This window comes from Sitodiplosis mosellana, unplaced genomic scaffold (assembly GCF_009176505.1).
Source record: "Sitodiplosis mosellana isolate CC-2019 unplaced genomic scaffold, AAFC_SMos_1.0 Smas_scaffold_11, whole genome shotgun sequence".
NCBI lineage: Eukaryota > Metazoa > Arthropoda > Insecta > Diptera > Cecidomyiidae > Sitodiplosis > Sitodiplosis mosellana.
Window position 1 is genome coordinate 1,924,496 of NW_022595253.1, and position 23,228 is coordinate 1,947,723.

At 35.3% G+C, this 23,228-nt stretch overlaps 3 protein-coding genes across 5 annotated transcripts; 1 reads left to right on the forward strand and 2 right to left on the reverse strand.

Moving 5' to 3' along the window:
* The first annotated feature begins 2,637 nt into the window (after positions 1 to 2,637).
* Positions 2,638 to 19,486, forward strand: LOC129567304 (ATP-binding cassette sub-family G member 1). Of its 3 annotated transcripts, none has more exons than XM_055444066.1 (12): positions 2,638 to 3,582; positions 11,583 to 11,756; positions 15,290 to 15,407; positions 15,503 to 15,689; positions 16,588 to 16,733; positions 16,835 to 17,073; positions 17,180 to 17,457; positions 17,566 to 17,734; positions 17,827 to 17,927; positions 18,010 to 18,165; positions 18,580 to 18,788; positions 18,902 to 19,486. In XM_055444066.1, exons 2-12 carry the CDS (start codon positions 11,687 to 11,689, stop codon positions 19,038 to 19,040), a joined length of 1,812 nt encoding a protein of 603 aa, XP_055300041.1. In that variant the 5' UTR covers positions 2,638 to 3,582; positions 11,583 to 11,686; the 3' UTR covers positions 19,041 to 19,486. The 3 variants fall into 3 exon arrangements, with proteins under 3 accessions (XP_055300041.1, XP_055300039.1, XP_055300038.1); XM_055444064.1 differs by having other exon boundaries at positions 2,849 to 3,586; XM_055444063.1 differs by lacking the exon at positions 2,638 to 3,582 and adding an exon at positions 10,328 to 10,714.
* A 69-nt stretch (positions 19,487 to 19,555) lies between these two features.
* On the reverse strand, positions 19,556 to 20,937 carry LOC129567305 (phosphatidate cytidylyltransferase, mitochondrial). The gene is made up of 3 exons (XM_055444067.1): positions 20,871 to 20,937; positions 20,422 to 20,796; positions 19,556 to 20,343 (listed from the first exon to the last, which is right to left on the reverse strand). Exons 2-3 carry the CDS (start codon positions 20,690 to 20,692, stop codon positions 19,649 to 19,651), a joined length of 966 nt encoding a protein of 321 aa, XP_055300042.1. The 5' UTR covers positions 20,693 to 20,796; positions 20,871 to 20,937; the 3' UTR covers positions 19,556 to 19,648.
* Positions 20,938 to 21,534: 597 nt separating this feature from the next.
* LOC129567329 (pancreatic triacylglycerol lipase-like) lies at positions 21,535 to 23,222 on the reverse strand. The gene is made up of 3 exons (XM_055444104.1): positions 22,834 to 23,222; positions 22,278 to 22,668; positions 21,535 to 22,205 (listed from the first exon to the last, which is right to left on the reverse strand). The coding sequence occupies exons 1-3, from the start codon at positions 22,910 to 22,912 to the stop codon at positions 21,602 to 21,604; spliced, it is 1,074 nt and encodes a 357-aa protein (XP_055300079.1). The 5' UTR covers positions 22,913 to 23,222; the 3' UTR covers positions 21,535 to 21,601.
* Positions 23,223 to 23,228: the final 6 nt, after the last annotated feature.

The window sequence follows — 23,228 nt, forward strand, 5'->3', positions numbered from 1 at the left end:
TAGTTTGATCTCACTTTTCTGATTAACTACCCAATTAATTGATTTTTATTACATTTTAATTAAGTGGAAAAACACACCTCAATCACCTTATTAGAAAATAAAACGCTGAACGCATCGTGAGGTTAAATGAAATGATTGCCGATTAGAGGATATCTCTTGAACTCCGTCGAATAGATTTACATTTCCAATGCACGTATTGTTCTTGAATTGTTATTTACATTTATGGTTAATAGGAAGATCAAGTGTAAAACTCGTTTCCATTTAACCCGACTGACATGAGGTTCGCGTGCAATTCACAAATCCTATTGGACTAGAGAATAAAAACAACAATAGAAAAAAATTCCAAGCAATCAAAATTAAATAATTTACCAGAAAATGCACGTTTCAATGTTAAACAGCACGAATGCCAATCCGTAATATAAAAACCTTTGTATTGCATAATTTTTGGCTTAAACGCTTTTACACAGCGAATTCAAACAAGTGGAATACGACACGGTGTACAACATCACATATGACATGACAAACTCACATAATTTGACCATGTAACGTGTCATATCACACGTCACACGGCCAAATAAAACATGTGCTACCCAGTTTCTAGTTCGATGTAATTTTTTTTCCCTCTCTTTTGTTGAATCCATATTTCGTCGTTGCATTTGCTCACTTCTTTTCACCGCCTGTTCAGTTTTAACCTTGTTCGAAATCGGGATCTTAAAATAAACTTGTATAGTATTGTAGAGCCAGCCAGCCGAACCAATTCTCACGAACTGGTGCCGAAAAAGTAATACGATTTGAATTGCAAGTTATTTATGACGTGCATTCGTGCACACAGACAATAAAATTCGACAATGAATTGAATATATACACTCACTCACTTCCTAATAAGTTTAAAATTAGAATTCACGCATTTTGATGAGATAACGTACTGCACTTTTGAGTAATGGTTGTAACGAACTGAATTGGAGGCTTGGGCAAACATTCAACTTAAGATGGTAGACAATTTAAAAATGCAAAACGAAAGCAGAACAAGCAGACGGCGATGACGTTAGAAAGACAAACAATTTCATCGAGTTCATAGCTCTGTATATACATATCTAAGTAGGAATCGATTGTTTTTCATACACGAATAATAAACGTAAGTGGATTATGATGTATTGGTAAATATCGACTGAAAGGACGAGCTGCTTCTAATAAAAAATGCAACAGTTTGGACGAACAATTACCGCTTATCATTGGAAATATATTGAAAAGCGTTTATGGATGGACAAGGCACCATACATATACGATATGGAGCATTCTAATTGGACACACGCAATTATATCGATCGAAGAAAATAATCGAGACTCCGAGGGCCATAATGTTTGCTTGGAAACGAAGTCACAAACAGGAACACATTTCAGCCGGTGTAATTGAAAATATGAATTCATATCGGAACACAATACAGACATTTTGCGGGAAGTTTTTCAATGTAAAACGTCAACTTTTATCAATATAGAGGTCGACAAAGAATAAATATATGCATTTTTATCGAAATGCCAAATAAATTTACAATCTGTCGAATATTTTAGCTTAACTCCGTTGAGAACTCACTTGAGCGAAGAACGTTGGGTGTTGAAATGTCAGTTTTATTAAAATAAATTAAGAATAGTTGTTTCTAAGTGGTCGTTTAAATCGGATAGAAAGCAAGACGCACACACATACTATGTTGCGATATTGCTATTCATTCTTCTCTAAAAGATGTGCGAACAAATCGAGTGATTTGAGCAAGGAGTTGGAACAACGAGCTGTGATCTGCTCTTTCTCTTTCTCTCTGTATACGTAGTAAATCCGATTCGATGTGGTTTGCCTTATGCTTATTTCATTGTTATGATTATGCTGAAATGGTTATTATTGATAAAGGCACATCGATTCGATTGTCCACGGCACGCTGACAATGACGAATGAAATGTGGAAGAGAGGGAAAAAACCACGTTTTACTGTTTGTTGGTGTGTATGTGTGTACGGGGTCTATGCAAAAGATATGAGTATGTTGTCTCTTTTTTGCTTGCGTCAATCGGCATATTAAGCATACATTCGCCCGTGTTTTGGAAGTGATCTGTTTTGTGTTTTTATCTGAGTTTTTTGCTTGTGCAAAGATGACTTGCTTCTACAGATTTTTTGTTTCTTTCTTCAATTTTCGTGTGTTCATCTTTCATCGTTTTCGGTTGTCGTTGCCGTTGTCGTTGTCGTTGTCGATGTTGTTGTTGGGGTATTACATTAGATGTTTTAGCTAATACGCAAATTGTTTTGAATACCTGTCCGATTACTTTGTAATAGTGGTGTGCGATTGATCGACAATGTCTCGATCATATGCTATACTACTGTTGTTTTACGCGCTCTTCTATCGATTTTCAAAGTCGCCAATTAAATTAAATCGGTATATTAAAATACAAATTGATCAGAGTAGAGCAACAACAATAACAAGGTAACCACAGTGTATGCGTACGGTTCAGTGTTTGTGTGTATGTTTCGGGCACATGCACCGCACTATGCCATTGCTAAGCATGTGTCACATACACACACACACACACACACACAACCACTGTCAAATCAGTTGAAACCGCACTAAGACCACAACGGACCGACTAATATGCCATACACAGTGACGATGTTTTGGAAAAAAAAAAGGCAACAGCAGCAACAGCAAACAACAAATCGGCAATTTTTGTTTCAATTTTTCTAGTCGACACAGGCTGAATACTACGAGAAAGGAACTGAGTGTGTCATAAAACCACCAACTACTATACAACCACGACCGAACACCAACGATTTGAACAACGATTCAGCTACACACGGTTCGAATCGTCTCACAGTTTAGTTTATAACTTCGTTTAAATAAAAACGGTCGTCGACAGAGATCAATGCGTGCTTGCATATCGCGCGGGCACTGAATACTTTTGTTCAACTTGAATTCATTCTTCCTCTTTTTCGTTGTTCTTGTGTTCAAGCGTTTTTCTCTCTGTAATTTTTTTTTTTTTCATTGAATTTAATTCCATTTTAAATCAAAATAACCAACATCCAATTAGCCAAGCTGAATAATGATTTTGACATAAATAAATAAATAAATAAATAATAAAAACGTCCCCGATACGAATTCAACAAAAGCAACAATAAAATAACATAAACAATTCGTAAGAATAAAAGATTTGATTGGCATTATGAAGACCGCCATACGGACGATTTGAAAAGATTCGGTTTTTGTTTTGTTCTTTTGAAGGAATTTTTGGGAGAACAGTAGATTTTTGAGAAATCAATCGGCGTATTTTCCGTTACTACACGTTTTTTAATATCGTTTCAACGAAATCAGCCCAAAGCAAAGTTGACATCGAATGAACGTTTAATTGGACTGCATTTAAAAAAATTGTCAATATTGTTGATCGAATGCAAAAAGGGATTCGTTGCGTTCCGAATGTATTAATTGAAGTTACTCGTTTTTAACGCATTTTAATTCAAGCACTTGAACGTATTGATTTTCGGGATATACAAGTCGAACAGTGTTAAATATTCATTAGTTAAAGGTTTCGTGCAGTGACGTCTTACACGGTAGGTTGTTGTTGTTTTTTTTTTATTGTAATTTTTCAAGTTGATTTGGATATTCAGACGATAAATCTTGTCATTTTTTTCCCCCTGTGTATGTGTGTGTGTGTGTGTGTGTGATTTTTTTTGTCACAAGATCATTTTGTTTTTGCCATTTTGATAAAGTGTAAATTAAATTAGAAAATTCTCAACTCTCAACATGTATAACCAGTAAATCGATTAAAAGACGCTAAAATGTGTTGACTCGATGTCTCACATAAAGCGAGTGTAATACGTACATTATTTTGCCAGCATTCCGACTGCCTTTATCACAATCAAGTTGCAACACTTCAGTTGTTGATCGTATTTTAATCAAATTACTTCCGTTTTTTCATGCTATATAATCTAATGCATACGCATATGCTATTTATATAGTTTAGCTATCGGCATGACATTTTGACGCACTAAATAATGCCACATGCTTATGTTCGTATTTACATTTCAAGTAATTTGCTTTCATTCATATAGACTTATTTTGCCGTATTTGTGCAGTAGGCAAGAAAGAGAAAACACAAATTAACATGATTTCGTACGTTAAAAACTGGCTTTTATTTCAATGCCGATGCTTGCTTTGGTGATATAAATTCACAAAAATAAATCATGCCGCACAATGAATTGGTTATTGTACCGAAATGTACAGTTAATCGGTATGATATGTAGAAATGTAATGTGCTCTGATACGCAGGCGTCGAATGCAAATCGGTTCGAGTACTATTTGCTCAGTGTTTCTAACTCTTCATGCTTAACAGTGACAAAAATGCGGTTGCATTGTACATATTTTCAAATGCTGACATTTCATTGAAAATGTTATGTCTCCGTATGCAATGCACTAGCATCACGGTCTATGGGTATTTACTTGCAAAACTTAATTAATTATGTTTACAAACATTTGTTCTACGGCAATTATACAATCTAACCTTCGATCCGAATAATCGGCGGGCTCTTACACATTTGCCCAAGCTAAGTGAACCGATCAAAACAATATTCAACACGATTTACTGCTTTTCGCTCGGATCTTTACCACTCAGCATTCGTCCAAATGCTAAATTCTGGACCTTTGTTCCTATTTTTATCATGTAAACAGCGCAACAGCTCAGGTTTGTTGACAAAAACCGAATTTTAATACCCATATTCAAGCGGAACAAAGATTTAAATGTAAATTTTCAAGTGGAAAAAACTGATCATTCCCAGAATAGATGTGCCATCCAACCTTTTGCCATCATTCGAATTGTTTTTTTTTTTTTTGGTGACGTAACACTCTTTGTTCTTTCAATCAATTTTTTTTACGTGAAAGCGGAAAAAAACTATTTTTGGTCGATTTTTGTGCAAAAATTTGATCTTAACAAGAGTAAAAGTATAGTGTATTTCTTTGAAGTAAAGTTTCTATTCAGAAATTATAGAATCGTTTAATTGCTGGCAACGAGTTTCGATTTTATTGTTGAATTTCCATAAAAACGGCAGAGAAAATGTTAATAGGTGGATAATCACGCAATTATCATTAATATTGAAATACAACACGTGGAATCATGCAAGCTATCCTGATCGGTCATACAGCTAATAAACAGATGATAATTACTGTGCTGTTCATAAATGAAGGGATTTTTTCTTTTCGCACTGTTGTTTCATTCAACATTCTGACGCCTTCATTGATGTGTGCGCGCCAAATGTAATATTTTGATGCGAAAAAAAGGTTTTCAAAGATCATTGTGTTGTTTTTTCCGCTATACCAGATTATAAAAGCATACGAATTGATTTGGCGGCGTTGAACGCAGTGGTGCAATTTTTTTATTTAGATAATTAATCAGATACATTCTTCTATTATCACGGGCAATGAAGAACGGGTTTTTAACGACATTTGGGTGCAGCCCGTAACAGTAGCATTACTTCACCTTATTGATCCCAAATACTTACACTCTCAATCAGCACGATATTGCAAAGAGTCATTTGTGTCAAGTGTTGGCAATTTAACTAGAGACAGTGTTGAACACTTGGTGATATGAATGTGGTAGAAAACCGGAAAAATGCTTTTTAAATGTATTAAAAATCGTTTTCTTACATTAAATACAACAAGATACTGATCGATTTAATAAGATGTGTCAGCTGATTCGAAAATGTTATACTGTGAAATTTTGAACAATTATCGTATTGTAATGATTTATTGAAAGTTGTCATCGACAGGCCACAGTTCAACATCATTGTTTTTGACTTGGGCTCGGGTGAGCACGTACAACACAACAATGTAAAACTTAGAACCACATTTAGCACGAGCCGGGTAATTGGCAATAAAATAGCTCATTCTCAAGAACAATGCGGAATTGATCACGTAGCCAAGTATTTAATGTATACCTGAGACTCTCAGGTTGAGAGTAGTGTAATGAAAATTGAAAGCATTTGAAATGCTCTCTCTCTTCTTGCGCCCTTCTTTCCCTCCTTCTATCACTTTTAATCACTTTTGTCTCTCTTTCACTGCGTCTATTCATTTATCTCTCAATCTGAGCAAGTTGTGCCACAGTTGATAACATCGTTTATCTCGTCAAATGGAAGATCCCAGTGGAATGTAAACAAGCTCCAAACTGATTCCATATGTTTGATTTGCTGATCGTGATACGAACTGACAAGTGCAACAACTATTGCAGGCATTTGCAATAAAAACGAAAACAATTTCAGTTTTAATCGCATTTGTATTGAATAACTAACATTTGCGAACTGATTAAATGATTCACAATATTTTTTGTTTACAAGATCAAAGTGCGTCGCATCCGGCGTCGTTTGTTGAAAATGCACGTAAACACACCGAATGGCACGAAAAATTGATATTTTTCATTGTTATTGCTCATTACAAATCTCCATTGACACATGTTTTTTTTTTGGAATAAAACACATATCACTCTATATGGATTTCATAATTGCGTTCATTTGTCTTTCACCGCAAAATGTTTGCATGTTTTTGCATTTGTAATTCATTTGTTCGTTGAGTTCACACAATGCCTGGCCACAATCCGTTAAATGCCACAATACAATTTGTCGGGCCGCTTGAAATGCATTATGCCATTAAAAAGTGGCGTTGGTTACTGTGTTATTTTTTTTTTTTGTCTGTACATATTTTCGATTTCACATTCGTTTGTATTTTCCAACCAACACAGCAGTGTCGTGCCACCCGCACTCTTTGCACGCACACACACACACACACATTTCAATCTCTTTTCACTGGTTGGTAGCGGTCGATGGTGTCTGTTTGTTGTTGCTGTTGTTTTTTTCCTCCATTCCGGCTGTAGTTTTTCACATGAGTTCACCTGCACTTGAAATATTTAATTATGCAATAAAATGATTTTCAAAGAGCTAGCGGTTTGGTGGTTAGCAAAGCTTGTGATTGTATTACAAACAGAAAAATGTGGATGCAAATAAAAATAGCGAATTTGTTTTTTTATCGCATAGTCACAGATCAGAGCATCATGCGTTCGTTGAATCTCGTTAAGCTCTTTGCAGCCACATTGCACAGTCCGTGTTGCAATTATGATGCGCTCCAAAGAGAGAGAGAAAAAAAAATCGGTAGACAAAAAAATCATTTGCCATTGTGCGCATTTGCCAGTAGTCATGCGAGCGAGATACAATTACAGTAAATAAATGAGTTTAATTTGAAAATCACGCCCTTCTTCAACTTATTTAAATTTATCGTTTTTGTTTTTCACGGAATAATTGGAGTTTCGTGATGCAAATGAGAGAGTTGAAAGTCACATTTCAATTTGAATGGTGGCCCCCGATGATATTGAGAGAGTGCTTGAATTTTTTGTTTCATCGAACGAGAGAGATAGAGAGAGAGAGAGAGCGAGAGAGCGTAAAAATATCGTTGATTTTTTATTTAAACTCAAATTCGTAACACTACGAAAATATGGATTTCCATTGATGATTCTTGACCCAGTTATTTCTGTTCTCGAGTAGTTTTTCATGCGTTTACATTTCTGTATCGAATTTATATACATATAATTGTATAAATGAACTTGCAATCGCACGTGAGCACACTCTCATAGGCGCATAGCATACAGCTCATTGAGCTCATTATATGCGATATCCAACTCGTTTGGTGAATGCAATTTCAACTGAAATCTGTGTGTTTCGATTTATTTTTTCACGGTGTTCGAGACTGTGTACGTCGTTCGTTCGTTCGCATTATTCAGTTTTCAACAACCATCGACCAATACTGCAATACTTTTACATACTTTTCGAGTTTTTTTTTTTTCTTCTTTCGTTCGATACAAATCGACGAAAGAGTCAATGCATTTTCGTTGTGCCGAAGATCATGATTGAGCATTTAATAAGTAAAAGACAAAAACAAATCGAACACATACACACAAACTCAGTCAACGCGTAAGCCTATGATTAGATCAAAGATTTCAAAAAGCCGCAATTTTGTGCACCATTTTTATGAGTTTTTCACATCGAATGATCTGTTAGATTTGGCATAGACATAGTAAAACACAGTCACTGCTAACACCGTTACGTTGTTTGTGGCGAGCAATACATGTCGATAGTACGATGAATGTTGTCCGTGTGTGCGTATGTGTGCACCAGCTTGCATCATTCATCAGCTGTTGAATGGTTGATCGACGTTCTCACGATCTATTAGGCTCAATGGAGTGCGCTTATTCATCAGTTCGCATACTTTTGCGTATATATGTATATAATATCGGAAATAACTTTATGAAATACGCAGGTTTTACACGTATACCAACTCATTAAAAAAAAAAACAGCAACCACATACAAAAAAACACATGCGGAAAATGTCTCGTTAACTTGCCCAATTTGTTATGGTGGTTTGACTGAATGGTGCGCGATTTGCTTCATAAGATTGGCAGCATGATTCCAAACACGTTGCCCCAACGGAACGAAAAAAAATCAACTTCAATTGTATGCCGCAACCGGCACTAAGTAACATGTTGGCCTCATAACTAAATTCAAATTGAGATTGCAATTTGAAGAATTATTATCTTTGATTGAATTAACCGCAAGAATTCAATGAATTTCGTTTGGGTTTGCGTTCATCAAAAATTGAGAAATCCATAATCGTGGAGCGACATTGTCGTCTTGAATCTACCACACAAAAGCTATATAGCTATATATTGCGCATTTTTCTGTACACAGAGATTATGCGCCAAACAACTCACCTAACACAGCGGCTTCAATGCGGGTTGACTGCCACATCTATAAGTCAAACAGTCAGTGTTCTACGCTATTATGCCAGCGTCGAACATTTACGAAATCAATATGACACACATAGTCGGGGTTTGTAAGTGCAAGTGCATTCTCGCACATCGTGTTGCGATAGCTCGAACCATGTCAATTTAATGTCATCGGAACCAGTACTTTGGGTTAACCGGCCGACAACAACGAATAAAGAAAAAAATAAAGAGAAAAAAGCGGTGTAATTGAAAACCTGACTCACAAATTATGGTAAAATCGAAAATTGATTTTCCCAAATGAAGAGAAAAAAAAAACATACGTTGAACTTAAACAAAATATTTATTATCGGCAAAAATCAGCAGCGAAAACAAGTCGCGCAATATATCATTAACACCTAACACAGACTTTGTGTCAGTCTGTTGTAATCCGTATAAATAATTATGATCAAATGTGATTTTTTTTTTCTTCCCTCGCTTTATGAATTTGAGTAGTAATCGTACTATACACTCGGATACGTGATGAAATCTCCGGGCCGCATTTTTTTTTCTCTATGTATCTCTCTCTGTGTCTCTCGTTGATCGAACAATAAATTTTCGAAGTCAGAGAGCGCTTTTAATGTGCCGTAACTAAGACAATTATTCGTGCATTTAATTTCGTAGTGCGATGCAATTGCTGCTTGGATGATTGAAGCAAAACATTCGTTCGTCTTCTTATTGGATTCCTTCCGAACAACAACAACAACAACAGCATTTCTAATAATGAATCATAAGAGAGACGAGTACAATATACTTGACTGTTTTATCGAACGATCAGGGAAAAATTTATTTAATCGACATCACTTGTGCAATATCCACGATGTATTTACTCAAGACAAACAAACAAAATTATAAAGTTAATTGAAATTGGAAACAATAGTAATTAAAAATATCAAAACATTTGAATTCATAAAATTAATGTTTGATTACTTTTGAGTTGTCTACGCCGCCGCGTATTGTTGTCGTCATAACTCGAAACCATTCGCGAATATTCTTTATTTGGATATCTATTTTTGAGATATTTCCATATTTGTAGCCACTTGCTTTTTTTATCAATCGCTGAACAAGCATTGTGATGGTGCTATGACGCCAGTGCCTTTGACTTTGATTCGTAAATTCAACTCATTTGAATGAGTGTGGAAATTTTATCAAACCAATAAACCTTTCGGAAAAATTTATTCGTCATTCATGTGCTTGGTGAATGTCACTTGCTACCAGAGCATTGAATCTGCTGGCTATGTAGCGCTGCTTTTGAACAGCTGCTGTCAACAGCGTCTGTTGGCTACGTACTTAAGATTGCTGCGCGCCAACCAATACATGCAGACGGAGCTATGTGTGTACTACGTTTGTGCATGTTCATGCCTGTTAGAGAGATGGTGCGCAGGGCCTACAGTGTGTCGCAGCACAAGAACGTAACCAACAGCCGCTGTTCAAAAGCAGCACTACATAGCCAGCAGATTCAATGCGCTGCTTGCTGCGAACATACATGTGCCATTCAATTTGTGTGTGTCGCACAGTGTGTGTGTGTTTTGCTTCTCTCAATTCGATTAATTTCTAATAGTAATAATGGAGCAGAAAAAAAATATTGTTACATTGCTTATCAGCATCGAATTGATTTGTTTTGCATCAACAAACAAATGATGATCGACTCGTCCGAAAGATGAGTATAATTATTATCGCGGTCAGTAGAAAATGAAAACAGAACGTCTATGTTGTGCACGCAAATGCAATTTAACACAATAAACTGGGATACCACTGATTGATTGGGCCGAATCGAATGAACATGATAGAAAGTAGTTGATTATCAGTTGACGATTTGTGATTTGTACTTTGACATATTTGAGACACAACTTGTGCTACGTTTTAATTATTGATTAAGGCATAGGTCAGTATTTGATGAGATTAATAAGAATTATTTAACTTAACTCTAACATAATACGTATTGCGCCTTTTTTCTATTTATCAGAAAAAAAAAGTTGGAAAAAAAAAACATCAACACGTGTGGTCGATCAATCAATTAAATTCACTTTGATTTAAAATACAGTGTGCAACTGAAACAAGCATCTATGAAAATCGTGACTATCGTAAAAACGATTAAACGGTCAATGAAGAACAATTCCGCCAAAAGGTTATGCAATTTACAATGTTGCTTAAAAATTCCAAGTTGAAGTTATTCCCGAAATTCTCAATTTCTATTGAAAATAATGAAACAAATTATTGGGAAATCATTTCCAAATATAATTTTAGAAAAATTGCTAGTTCTATATACGGAAGACTAAGTTCAAATATTTTCCACGTTCAAGGTTGCAAAATCGTAAAATTTTAATGTTCTTTCTGCTAGATGTTTTCGAAATATTGTAAATCATACACAGATGATTCCGAGAAATTCTACCGGCTTAGCACGCAATAGCTCTTGATGATTGATTGAGAATTAACCTATTATTTTTTTTAATAATCAAATCGATCGTGAAAATCATCCAAAACAATGGTTTTTGAATTACTTTGCTGTTTATTCCCTCTTTTCTTGTTGAGAAGTTCTCAATGAGAACAAATTATTCATTGAAATGTTGAAAGTATGCGGATATTAATTGAATGAACGCAAAAAAAAATCTGTTTTTTATGTTACCTCTGGCACCCATTAATTCTAGTCATTGTTGTATTAACAACTCCGTGTTGAAGGTTCACGATTTGTTTTTTTTTTTTCTTCTTCTGCTGATTGAATTACATAATTATTTTTCGTTGTCATATTTCAGAAGTGCTAAAGTGCCGTGGATTCGCCAGATCATCGTTGCTGGAGTGATTGAACTTTGTGTTTTAACGAGAACTGAGAGAAAAATAAGCGATTACTCATCTCACAATGGACTTGAAACTGCAGCCACAGAACATAAAGTTCCAAAATGTATCGTACACTGTTACACGAGAAAAAGGTGAGTAAACATTACACATTACACGAGGAAATAGAAAAAAAAACGCCAAACAATCGCAGTCATGCCGATATTTCTTTTTTGTCGCTGACACATTTAAACCATAAACAAATATCACGCTCGTTTTGTTTTTAATGATTTCGATTTAAGTGCAATATTTTTCGCTTCGTCGTATTATACAATTGCCATTGTTGACTCAGTCCAGTTCGGTAGATGAAAGTAAGATCCAGTGTTACGATCATGAACTTGAACTTAACAACCATAACAGCGGAAAGAAAACGAATATCTTTGGTATACGATCGCCACATGCTACATAATACCCATTGGATAAATGGCTTGTAGCAATTGTGTTCATTTAAATATGTTCCTTCTTTGGTGCCATGACTTGCAAAAATTCGTATAATTCGTAAATTGCGAATCGCAACTCATTTTTACGACGTTCAAATAACGCCGTAACCAGTTTTTGACCTTTTTCGATGATATTAAAATTTCAATTCGGAAAATATGTATTTCCGCTTATCAAATCAGGTGACGAAGAGCGAGTCATTTCGGTTGATCTTTAGAATGAAGGAAAAATATCAAGTACAACTACAACAAATAAGAAGAAAATGTCTTATTTGCATCAATTTTAATGTCAGTCCAAAAATATCCACCGAAATGGATTGCTTTTGTCATTTTCCATTTTCTTCATCACACCAACCAGCTGTAGTTAATTTAAATTCATTGTAAATTGAATGTCATCAAACTCTATGCTTTCCATTTTATTGCCCAGCTCAAATAGCATACAAATAAAATCATTTTCAAGAGCAAATTTTCATGTTTAAATTGATAGTAGTCGCAAACCAGATCTGGTAGTATCGATACTATCGAAAATTCCAAATGAGCCTTGCGCCAACGGCATTCAAAAGTAAAAACATTAGACATTTTGTAGTAGAATTTTTTTTCTGCTATTATCATTAGCATGTGACCATCGATCGCTTCAGCACACATGCACATACGGCACAAGGTGCAGATAGCATAAAACACTTCAACCAAAAAGCAACGGATTTAACATATTTTTTTTACTGCCAAACCTGAATATTAAAAAAAAAACACCGACCAACCAACAAACAAAATGAAAATTTAAAACACACTTCATTGAAGCGCGCTGCTAAGCCGGCAACAACCTTGACGTTCATTTCGACGCATCTGATGCAATCAGATAAGAGTTTTCATTGTTTGCTTTTGATGATAAAAATGAATGATGATGACAATATAATTACGTGTATCGTTCGACGGTGTTGCATCGATCGAATAGCCGACACTCGACTGTCTCATAACCTAAAGCGAGTGAAATAATAATCAACTGTGTAAACAAAAATACAGATGAGATGAAATTGGCTTTTGCTTCGGAATCATTGATGGGTAGGTGCAAGAGAAAGTATGCGATCGTATGCTGTGGTAAAATGAGAAATAAAAAGTGAAAAGATGTGCTTCATGGTCAAGGTTATTGAAACTGAAATCGTCCACGAGAAAAAAAAAAAACAGAAAAAAATTCCATCAAGTTTTATCAAAATTGAAGTCTTTGGTTCCTACCTATCTTCCTGTCAAGAGCCAGTTATTTTGTTCTTTCCGATATTTGACTAGTTGTTTCAACGAAAAACGGTTGGAAACTTGTTTACTTATTTCTTGGAAATTTGTAGCCAATAACTCTCGCTTTCCATTGGTCGGTTAGTTTTAACTTTAAAATTCAAGATCAAGGTGTTAAATTGATGTATATTTGCAATGCAAACGCTTCCACGTGGAAAAGACATTAATTTATTTCGACGCAAGCCAAACATAAATTTGAATTAGTTAAAAGAAAAAAAAAAAAAAGAGTTACGATGCTAAAATAGCATAGAAACAACTGAACTGTTGACACTTTGTTTAATACGCAGTTTTTTTTTATCTAGTTAACATACATGGTCCTAATCATTTCTTGAAATGATTCACATTCGCCATGTTGACTGAGCTAATGTTTCATTTTATGACCTCAATCAAAGCACTGTGTTTGTTGATTATAACCAGTTTGATTGCCACTACTCAGAATGACTCTCGGTAAAAATTTCGGATAAAAATGGTTTTGCCGCGGTGTTTTATTTTTCGGCACAGGGTTAATGTTAGATATGTTAAACCAATGCTACCAACCACAGCGATTAGATCTGATGTAACTAAGCCAATGTGATGACAACCAGAGACAATGAGAACGAATAAAAATAAAAGAGAGAAAAAAATGCGAAAAAAAACCTTTAATTTAGACAGTAAAAGCTAATTGATCCTAAAATGTATGAAAAAGAGACATAAATTGTTGGCCAAAACGGCTCCATCCACACGAACTGCCGACATATGTTTTTGCGAAAGTCATTATACTTGGAACGAAAAAAAAACAGCAACGAAAATAAAAACCAGAGACACTGTCACTTCTGAAGTCGCGACACATGGTTGGTGTATTATTATATTGATACCGTTAAGTGTGTCTCTCTATGTGTGTTTGTATGGATTTTATGCATCATACCGATGTATGTTGATCTCGCAGAATTAATTAGGCTCGGATTCCGTGTTCGAATCCATTTGATAGACTCTAATGTGCGTAATAACGGCGCAACAACGGTGAAGGTCACATTTGATGATGGTTGCACTGCAGACGTTAGGCGTGTGCGCTACGTGAAAACCATTTTTTAATCAAGTTCAAACATAAACAATATTCTCGTGTTGTTTTTTTTTTCTTCTCCGTTGATGTTGTTGTTCGTTGATAATTACATTTACGTAATATGCGCTCGTTTTCTATGCTGACTTAATGATCGTTTCTCTTTTTTTTTCGTCATCCTAAGGCTTAAAGAAAGTCATGTGTAATTGTTACTCAGCCATAATTATTTGCTGTGTTAGTTGACTAATTCGTTTTTAAATTCATAGAAAATTGCAATTGTGTCAACATAATGCAAGTTTTTTTTTTTTTAGTCCAAATTGAACCACCCATAAAAATGTCGTTAAATCAAAACAAAAAGCATTTTTTGCTTGATCTTTGTTTGCATTGCGAATTGACTCATGAGAAAATGATTCAACAATGAGCGACAGATTACTCACACCGGTTCGTCGTCTTCATTTTGCATCAAAAGATCTTCAATAAAAATACAGTACATTACGAATGGCGATAATATGTCCGTTATGAATAGAACACCGCTGAATAAATTTATCTTCTGCATTTACATGTGAAAAATGAAAACAAACAAAGACATATGGTGAACGGTCGATGGTCGATGGTCGATGGGCCGGTTTTCACATTTGTTTATTTATCACTTCGACATATATGTGTCTGAGCGAATCAATATATCGGAACGTTTGTCCGCAATGCAAAGCGATCAGACAAAGCGAAGAATGTTGCAAAGCAAAATAAATGAAGTCAGTATTACCATCAAGACGAGCATGTTTTGTAGAAATAGTCATTATACCAACAGTGGTGGATATTATTTGTCGATATTCTGTATTTTATTGTTTGTTTTTTGTCTGTGCTTTTGCAGCTAAAAAGACCATTTTGAAAGGTGTTTCTGGTGAATTTAAATCGGGAGAACTCACTGCAATCATGGGGCCTTCAGGAGCTGGAAAAAGTACGCTATTGAATATCCTGACCGGTTTTATGTGAGTATACCAAATCTCTTGTCAGCTCAGTCCGTACTCATTCCATATTTTATTATTTAAACCATTTTTTTTTCTGTTTTTATTCCATTTTACAGTCAAAACGGTGTCGGTGGATCGATACACATGAACGATGTTAAATTGGGCAGTCAAAAATATGCGAAAAAATGCAGTTACATTTTGCAAGATGATAATTTGTATCCGAATTTTACGGTGCACGAAACTATGGTGCTAGCGGCCAATTTAAAAATTGCCGATATGTCAATCGATGAAAAGAACCTGATTGTAAGTATAGATATATCTTTTTTGAATGACAAACAACAATAATCGAAAATAAATCAAAAAGAAAGAATTTGTTGTGTCACTTCCGACATTCACTCATGACATTCACATCCGCTCTTCATTCTTCGTAATAGTCGATTTTCAAAGTATGGAGAAAAATGTTCACCTTGAAAATGACAGATGAGAAAAAAAAACACACACGAACGTGAATCTGAACATTCATTGCTAATGTCAATGGGCAATGGTGCGTGAAGTAATAGTTTTTTTTTTTTGCGCGAGCATACGTTTCAATCCAATGTGCAGTAAATTACATGCATTTAATTTGACCAAAACCGACGACGTTTACGCCTTTTCGTAGCAAATATCAGTCATGCACGCCCGACATATACCTCTCTGAACACTTGGTAATGCAACAGCAGCAAAACGTCTAAGCGGTTTATCTCGAATGGTGCATAAGTCCGTTGTGCAAAAGTACATCATATGTAGAATCGTATGCAAACATAAAACGTTGCCATGATGAAACCTAAAAAAGTGCATTTGTTTGCTCAGTCTATTAACTATGGAAAATTTTACACTCATAAATTTTTGCTTTGCAAGTGCCAAAAACATTATCATTCTCATATCAATTCATGTTGTTGCCTTTCAATTTCTGATAACGTTGGTGTTGCCTCTCAATCTGCTTATTGAAGAAAAACTAACAGCGACGTCCCAGAATTCGGTACACACCGCAAATACAAGTAAATAATACTTCAAATTGAGACGTTGTACTCTAAAGTACCGAAGTTTGTTAAGTTGAACACTTGAGTCTATAAGGAATGTCTACACTTGAGACCTAAGGCATTGACCGTTTTCTTTTTCCACACAACATTTTGTTTCAATTCAATATTCTTTCTCGTTACAGATAGACAATGTGTTGAACACATTGCAATTGATTCGCTCAAAGTTCACAAAATGTGGTAGCTTGTCTGGTGGCCAACGGAAGCGGTTATCAATTGCACTAGAGCTGCTTGATAATAGACAAGTACTTTTTCTTGATGAACCAACCAGGTAATTAAAAATAAATGACTTTTCTTTTCCAACCAAAAAATAAAAAACAACCAAAGTCAATTGATTAAACCTTATATTTCCATTTTTTTTGGTATCAACAGTGGCTTGGATAGTTCATCGTCATCGTACTGCGTTCAACTGTTGCACAATTTATCTCGAGAAGGTCGAACGATAATTTGCACAATTCATCAGCCGTCAGCTGCTATTTACGAAATGTTCGATCAAGTGTATGTTTTGGCTCAAGGTCAGTGTGTGTATCGCGGTGCGGCTGGAAATACATTATCATATCTCGCTGAAAATGGTCTACAATGTCCTATGTACCACAGTTTAGCCGATTTCTGTAAGGATCATACATAATGTTACAATCTCAATTTGGAAATAACAACAACAAAAATGTAAACATGTCATCAATGAAATCGTTCGCATCAATTTGTTTTTGTTTTCAGTAATTGAGGTGGCAAACGGTGATTATGGGGAATTTGTCCCACAATTAGCGGCATCCGCAAACCGATCGCTGTGCTATCAAACGGATAAGTCAAACGATTACGATGCCGATGATCAAAACACACCAGTTATTAAAGTGGATACGCTTGGTTGCCCTGAAATGCCGCTACTGAAGAAACAATATTCAATGGATGGCAAAGAAGTGATCCGACCGCCATCAGAATGGTCAAAATTTTGGACGCTCGTTGGCCGGTGCCAAGTTTATTATTATCGTGATTGGGTAAGTATTAGCGAAATAATTATTTGTCAAGCAATTATAATTGCTGCAATTGTTTTGTGGATTGAAGTTTTAAATGGAATTTATTTTTTTGTTTAAATAAATGGTTAGACGGTAACCCACCTGAAATTAGTATTGCATATTTTATGTGCAACTCTCATCGGTTTGCTGTACGGTGATTCGGGGTCAAATGCAAGCAAATCCATTGAAAATGTTGGCTTTCTTCTCATTGGCGTCGCTTATCTCTGGTACACTACTGTTATGCCCGGTGTTTTGAAATGTAAGCAAATGATTTTACATAATATATTTTGCTTGTTTAACCAGTTTTAAATAATTCGTGTCTGTATTTTTTTTTTATTCATTTCGGTTTAGTTCCCACCGAATTAGCAATTGTACGGAAGGAAACATTCAACAACTGGTACAAAGTTCGAACGTATTTCCTGGCCAACACCCTTACCACTACACCAATTCATGTAAGCAAAATGAAACATTGATTCAAACGATTGAGATTCATTTTCAATGATCCGCTCTATTTCTCTTCATTTTCCAAAACAGATCTTGTTCGCCACCATCTATTCCACTATCATATTTTGCATGACTGATCAGCCGTGGGAATTGAATCGATATACCCGATTTACGCTTGTTTATGTATTAGTCACAATTGTTGCTGATGGTTTGGGTTTACTGTTGGGCGCAATTGCCAATCCAGTCGTAAGTGTTATCACTTTATTGTTTTCATTGGATTTCAATAAAAATTGATTTTTAAGTTTTGTTAGTTCCGATCACCATCAGAAAAAAAACTTGTTTCACTTCCGTAAATATACAGAATAAATACTATGTCAAAGTGGGAATGCAGAATGACTGTCGCTTCCTTCATTCCGTAAACAAGAACCATAAGTCAAACAATTTTTAAGATTTTGTTTACATTCTCTAATAAAATTCAAGACCGGACTTTCGAAAATGTCTTAATGTAACGGAAATGAGAATTTCTTTAAAACAATGCCAAGTTTTTTTTTTCTGAACATAAAAAATTTGTTTACTGTTCTTAACGCCGCATAGCACACGACCTGTCGTGCAACACATAATTTCTTACCGAAAATCACTTATTATTATCTTATTTTACAGAATGGCACGTTTTGGGCGGCTATAATCACGGCATTTAAATTGGCATTTTGCGGATTTTTGGCACTTTGGTCGCACATGATTCCAGCGATGCGAGTATTTTCTTATGTGTCAACACACAGTTACACATTAGAAGCCCTTGTTTTGTCCGTGTACGATCACAACCGTGAAGATATTTCCTGTCCCGAAGATATTGTGTACTGTCATTACAAGTAAGTATCAGTATTTGATCACACATAATTTCGAAATGATGAATGATTACCTACCACGCATTTTAATGAATGAATTTTAATTTTTACATGTTCTCTTTTTGTTCTGTGTGCAGAAATCCGAAGATGATAATTCGTGAGCTTGGCATGAATGCGACCAATTATGAACTCGATGTATCAATGATTTTTGTACATTTAGTTCTATTCAAAGCCTTGGCATACATTATGTTGAAACGAAGATTAAAGAATATTTAGATTGTGATCATTTAATTTTTACCAATTTAGTTATTTAAAGTGTGTGTATTTTCGTTTGATTGTCAATGCAAAAATGTATATATTCTAAGTGTGTGGTGTGAATGAATGTGAGTGTTTAATGCATATGCATCACTAAAATCATCAATCAAAAACATTTTCAATGAATATAATTCAAATACCAATCCATTTGATAGTGATATTTTGTTCAAATAGCAGCAGACGATAAATATATTTGTGGTGTTAAATTAAATCTAGGCATATTTTTTTGGAGAGATAGTTTTACGTTAAATCAAAATCAATGAAGTTTCTATTTAAATATTAATTTTAAATTTTTTTTTAGTCTTGGTATTGTCGAGGGTGTTTAAGTCAAGCAGTAATATTTTTTTTTAAATAGTGTATGATTGCACGCTAAATTTAAGTTGAAGAATTGGAATGAGAAATGAAAATTATTGTAAATATTCGTTTGAGAACAAGAAGTGAAAAAAATGCAAGAAAATAAATCCAAAGTGAAAAAAAACGATTTTCATATTCAATATTCATTCAACAATTTATTTACAATACTAATTTTTTCAGTGAAAACTCCGTAAAAATCGATTTCTGCGGAAAAATTACTTGGAAAATGTTTTCAACGCTTTCTTTGCACCATATTTAATTGCTTTGAACACACCGGCTGTGGGAATATTTTTCAATGTTTGCGCAAAGCTGTTGTCCCAATTAATCACACCAATGGCGGTTTTAACTTGAGTATCATAGTCAGGTTTCTGAGCTAGCTCTGACAGTGGCACCTGTGTTATTTCGTTTAACAATTTCTGGACACGTGTTGGTAATGCTTCCAAATGTGCAAGTATAGTGTCGTGTGATTTAGTCTGTTCAATTCTCGTATCACACACTTTCGATAGGTCAGGTATATGAACGCAATGTGACATATTCCGCAGGTATGGTTTGTACAATTTAAGAAATGCATCTAATTGCGGTTCAACAATGTTTTTCACTTTGTCTTTCTTCTCGCCAAACAACATTCGAAAGTCACCGTTGTAGCTAATATTTGCAATCGCATGAAATAATTCAAAATAGGTAAATCGTTCGGGTAATTGTAAGAGGGCAGCATGGACAGCACTTTCGAAATTCTTCGCCAAATCGTTCTTCAGTTCGTCATTCGGTTCGATTAGTGTTTCGACTGGCTTATGCAATCGTCCGGCAACATATAGATGTGGCCAATGATACAAATCGTCACTCAGGTCTTGCGTTCGAATCACACCATATTTTATTGTGACATGTTTGTCAATGGGTATTAAGGTGTTACCTAAAATGTTTACAAAATAAACGTATTTAAATGGATATAAAAACTTTAAAAGATCCGCTGACATCAAAAGTGTCTTACAGTAGACACCAGCCGCATATTCTTGATATTCTGCAATAATTTTCGATCCCAAAAACCGCATCCACGAATAATCGCGGGGATTTTTTTGCAAATTTTCTTTGTGCCATTCAAACGCATCGTCTACACACAGCACCAAATCTATCATTGCATCTTTTTGCGCTTTGTCATCGTAGCCCGTCTGCTTTTTTACACCCGATCCATATGCAAAGCAGTATGTTAATTTTCCCGGAAATCTTTGCAAAATTCGCTGTGTCAACGAACTCGGTAACATTTTTTTTTTATCTTTTGTTGAATTAAATTCAGTCAATATCAATTAGAATAAGCCGCTTCACTTGATGCATTTGAACAACGGATGATTTTGAATTGTTGAATTGTCTATAAGAAGAATAAACCATCAATTGAATATTTCCTATTTTTCTTTCATTTTCAACAGTTAAATAAAAATTTACCAACGAATCATTTACAAAACAAATGAAAAATATAACCTAAATCGTGTGTTATCATTCTCGATTTGACACATTACGCAGCTGTCACTGCCGATGAAGCGCTGTGTGTGTATTTGTGTAAGGGAGGACACACAATGCAGCTTTATTAGCTTTCCAGAGGCTCGTGTTCTAACTCAACAATAGATGGCGCTCACCTTGCTCCGTTGCTCACAATGAATAACTTTTCATCAACGGGGGCCGCATTCCGTTCCGCATTTATTCACATTTAAAAGCGTTTCATTCAGACAGATTTCAACTAAATTCCATGGGAAATAGATAATTTATTCTTTTTCATTATAGTTTAATTGAATTTGTTCACTTGAGGTTCAATTTACTAAAGAATTTAAATGCCATTTCGGATTGGAAAATAAGTAGAGATTAAATAAAAAAATGCAAGAAATATTGCTTTTTACTCAAATACAAAATTATATTGATCGCTATTAGTGATTCGGTAACGTTTCTGTGACACACTTGATCTCATCATTTGGCGATGAACATAACGAGAACGTTATCAATTAATTACAATTTGTGTTGAAATAAGAAGTAGCAAATCGTGCATTTTATTCTCCAAATGACACATTTTTCGATATTTAAAATTATTCGATTAAAGAAGGACTGTTTTCAATCATTTTTTCTGCATGAAAAATATTTATTCGTCATAAATTACAATTTTACAGAAAAAACGTGCTAAATATTCAAACTCTAATATGAGCTGGTTCCATGCTCTTATTTGAAACCCAATCGACAGTCTTTTTCTTGAATAAATTTGTTAAGAACTGTTTCCACGATTCCTTCTCTTCTTCTATTGCCACATCCAAGGCTGCATTGAATGGCTGTTTGTTTAATGAAATGTTTGCGATCGTTTTCGCAATTTCATTTCTCTCTGCTTCTTCTACCGTCACATTGGTCGGTTTCCAATTAAACCAATCGGTTTCAATTGATTTTACAGTTTCATTTTTTACCTCTTCTTTGACCACATCTGAGGTCGCATTGACTGTCATTTTGTTGAACGAATCTGTGGCGATCGATAACAAAGTTTCATTTTTCTCTTTTACTTTGACCTCGCTTGAGTTTTCATCATTAAACCAATCTATTGGGGTCCATTTCGACAATAACTTTTGCACCTCTTCTTTGTTCATATCTGAAGTTTCATTGACTGGCTTCTTGCTAAACAAATTCGCTATAATCGTTTTAAGTGATGTCTTTTTCTTTGAAGATAACACTGCCTGCAGAAGTCCGCGTTTGCCGCGTGAAAATATCGATTCGCTATTTGTTTGGAGATAATAAATTCCTCTACCTCTGTGAAAATAAATATAGAAAAAACAATTAGTTCAACTTCGAAAAAAGTTGGACGGTTGTAAATGTCCTTACTTTTTTGTTCCTGGTTCGCCGCCCATTTGCACAACATGATTGATGACTGAGCAGTTGCCTTTTCGCAATGTTTCAATTGATTCACATTGGAATGCATAAAATTGTGGTTTGACAATACTCTCGAGATAGAATTCATATGCTCTGCCATGAGCACATGCACCACTCATGTCCCAGCCACATCCAGGCTGTGCACGGCCTCCATTCGGATAAAAGCTTGCAGTGCCAAGTGGCTGCGCATATCCCAATGTGCCAGCACATGTGTGAATGACTTCAACATACGAAGCGTCGGTTTCGGCGAGTCGACCATCGACGTCATTGTAATTAAAGAAAGGTGAGGCTGGATCTAAGCCTACGATGCGGCTAACTTGCCCCTTGGTGATCTTTTTTCCAGCTGCAGAATAACAATTTTCGATAAGACAATATTGACAAGACAAACGCACTTGACCGCTATCAAATCCAAGAAAATTATCATTTTGTGCGTCATGAAGATTCTCGATAAGAGCAGTTCCATCAAAACATATTGATTATTTTTTATTTCATTGAAAAACAAACTCACTGATGCCAGCTACATGGGCGCCTAAGCTGTGTCCCACGAGAGTTAAATCTGAAATTCGCATCCACGCCTTTTCGTACATGAAATCGATGAATCGTGCCACATGTTCGGCCACCTCTTTGACACGTCGCCGCGCATAAAGGTAGTTATAAACGTCCGACCCTTTTTGCCAGTTTACCGCGATGAAATTGACCTTATGATTGCCTCTAACAAGATACGCATCGGCAAATCGTGGTGTTAGCAATCCTTCCGAATACCAGCCATGGATGAGAATTCGTGTCGGATGCCAAGCATTGAAATTTGACTCTTTCACCGTTGAATAATTGTTGAATGTTAAAATTTGTGGTTCGATTGGATTTTTCAGCGTGAACAATTCGAAGCGAACGTCTCTTTCTACG

What these genes read in the sequence shown, in the direction of transcription:
- LOC129567304 (XM_055444066.1), top strand. Translation starts at nt 11,687, where the DNA reads ATGGACTTGAAACTGCAGCCACAGAACATAAAGTTCCAAAATGTATCG. An exon ending in AATATCCTGACCGGTTTTAT is followed by an intron (nt 15,408 to 15,502) that starts GTGAGTATACCA and finishes TCCATTTTACAG; the next exon opens with TCAAAACGGTGTCGGTGGAT. An exon ending in TATGCCCGGTGTTTTGAAAT is followed by an intron (nt 17,735 to 17,826) that starts GTAAGCAAATGA and finishes ATTTCGGTTTAG; the next exon opens with TTCCCACCGAATTAGCAATT.
- LOC129567305 (XM_055444067.1), bottom strand. Translation starts at nt 20,692, where the DNA reads ATGTTACCGAGTTCGTTGACACAGCGAATTTTGCAAAGATTTCCGGGA. An exon ending in ATATGCGGCTGGTGTCTACT is followed by an intron (nt 20,344 to 20,421) that starts GTAAGACACTTT and finishes TAAACATTTTAG; the next exon opens with GTAACACCTTAATACCCATT.
- LOC129567329 (XM_055444104.1), bottom strand. Translation starts at nt 22,912, where the DNA reads ATGTACGAAAAGGCGTGGATGCGAATTTCAGATTTAACTCTCGTGGGA. An exon ending in CGCCCATGTAGCTGGCATCA is followed by an intron (nt 22,669 to 22,833) that starts GTGAGTTTGTTT and finishes GTTATTCTGCAG; the next exon opens with CTGGAAAAAAGATCACCAAG. An exon ending in GGCGAACCAGGAACAAAAAA is followed by an intron (nt 22,206 to 22,277) that starts GTAAGGACATTT and finishes TTATTTTCACAG; the next exon opens with AGGTAGAGGAATTTATTATC.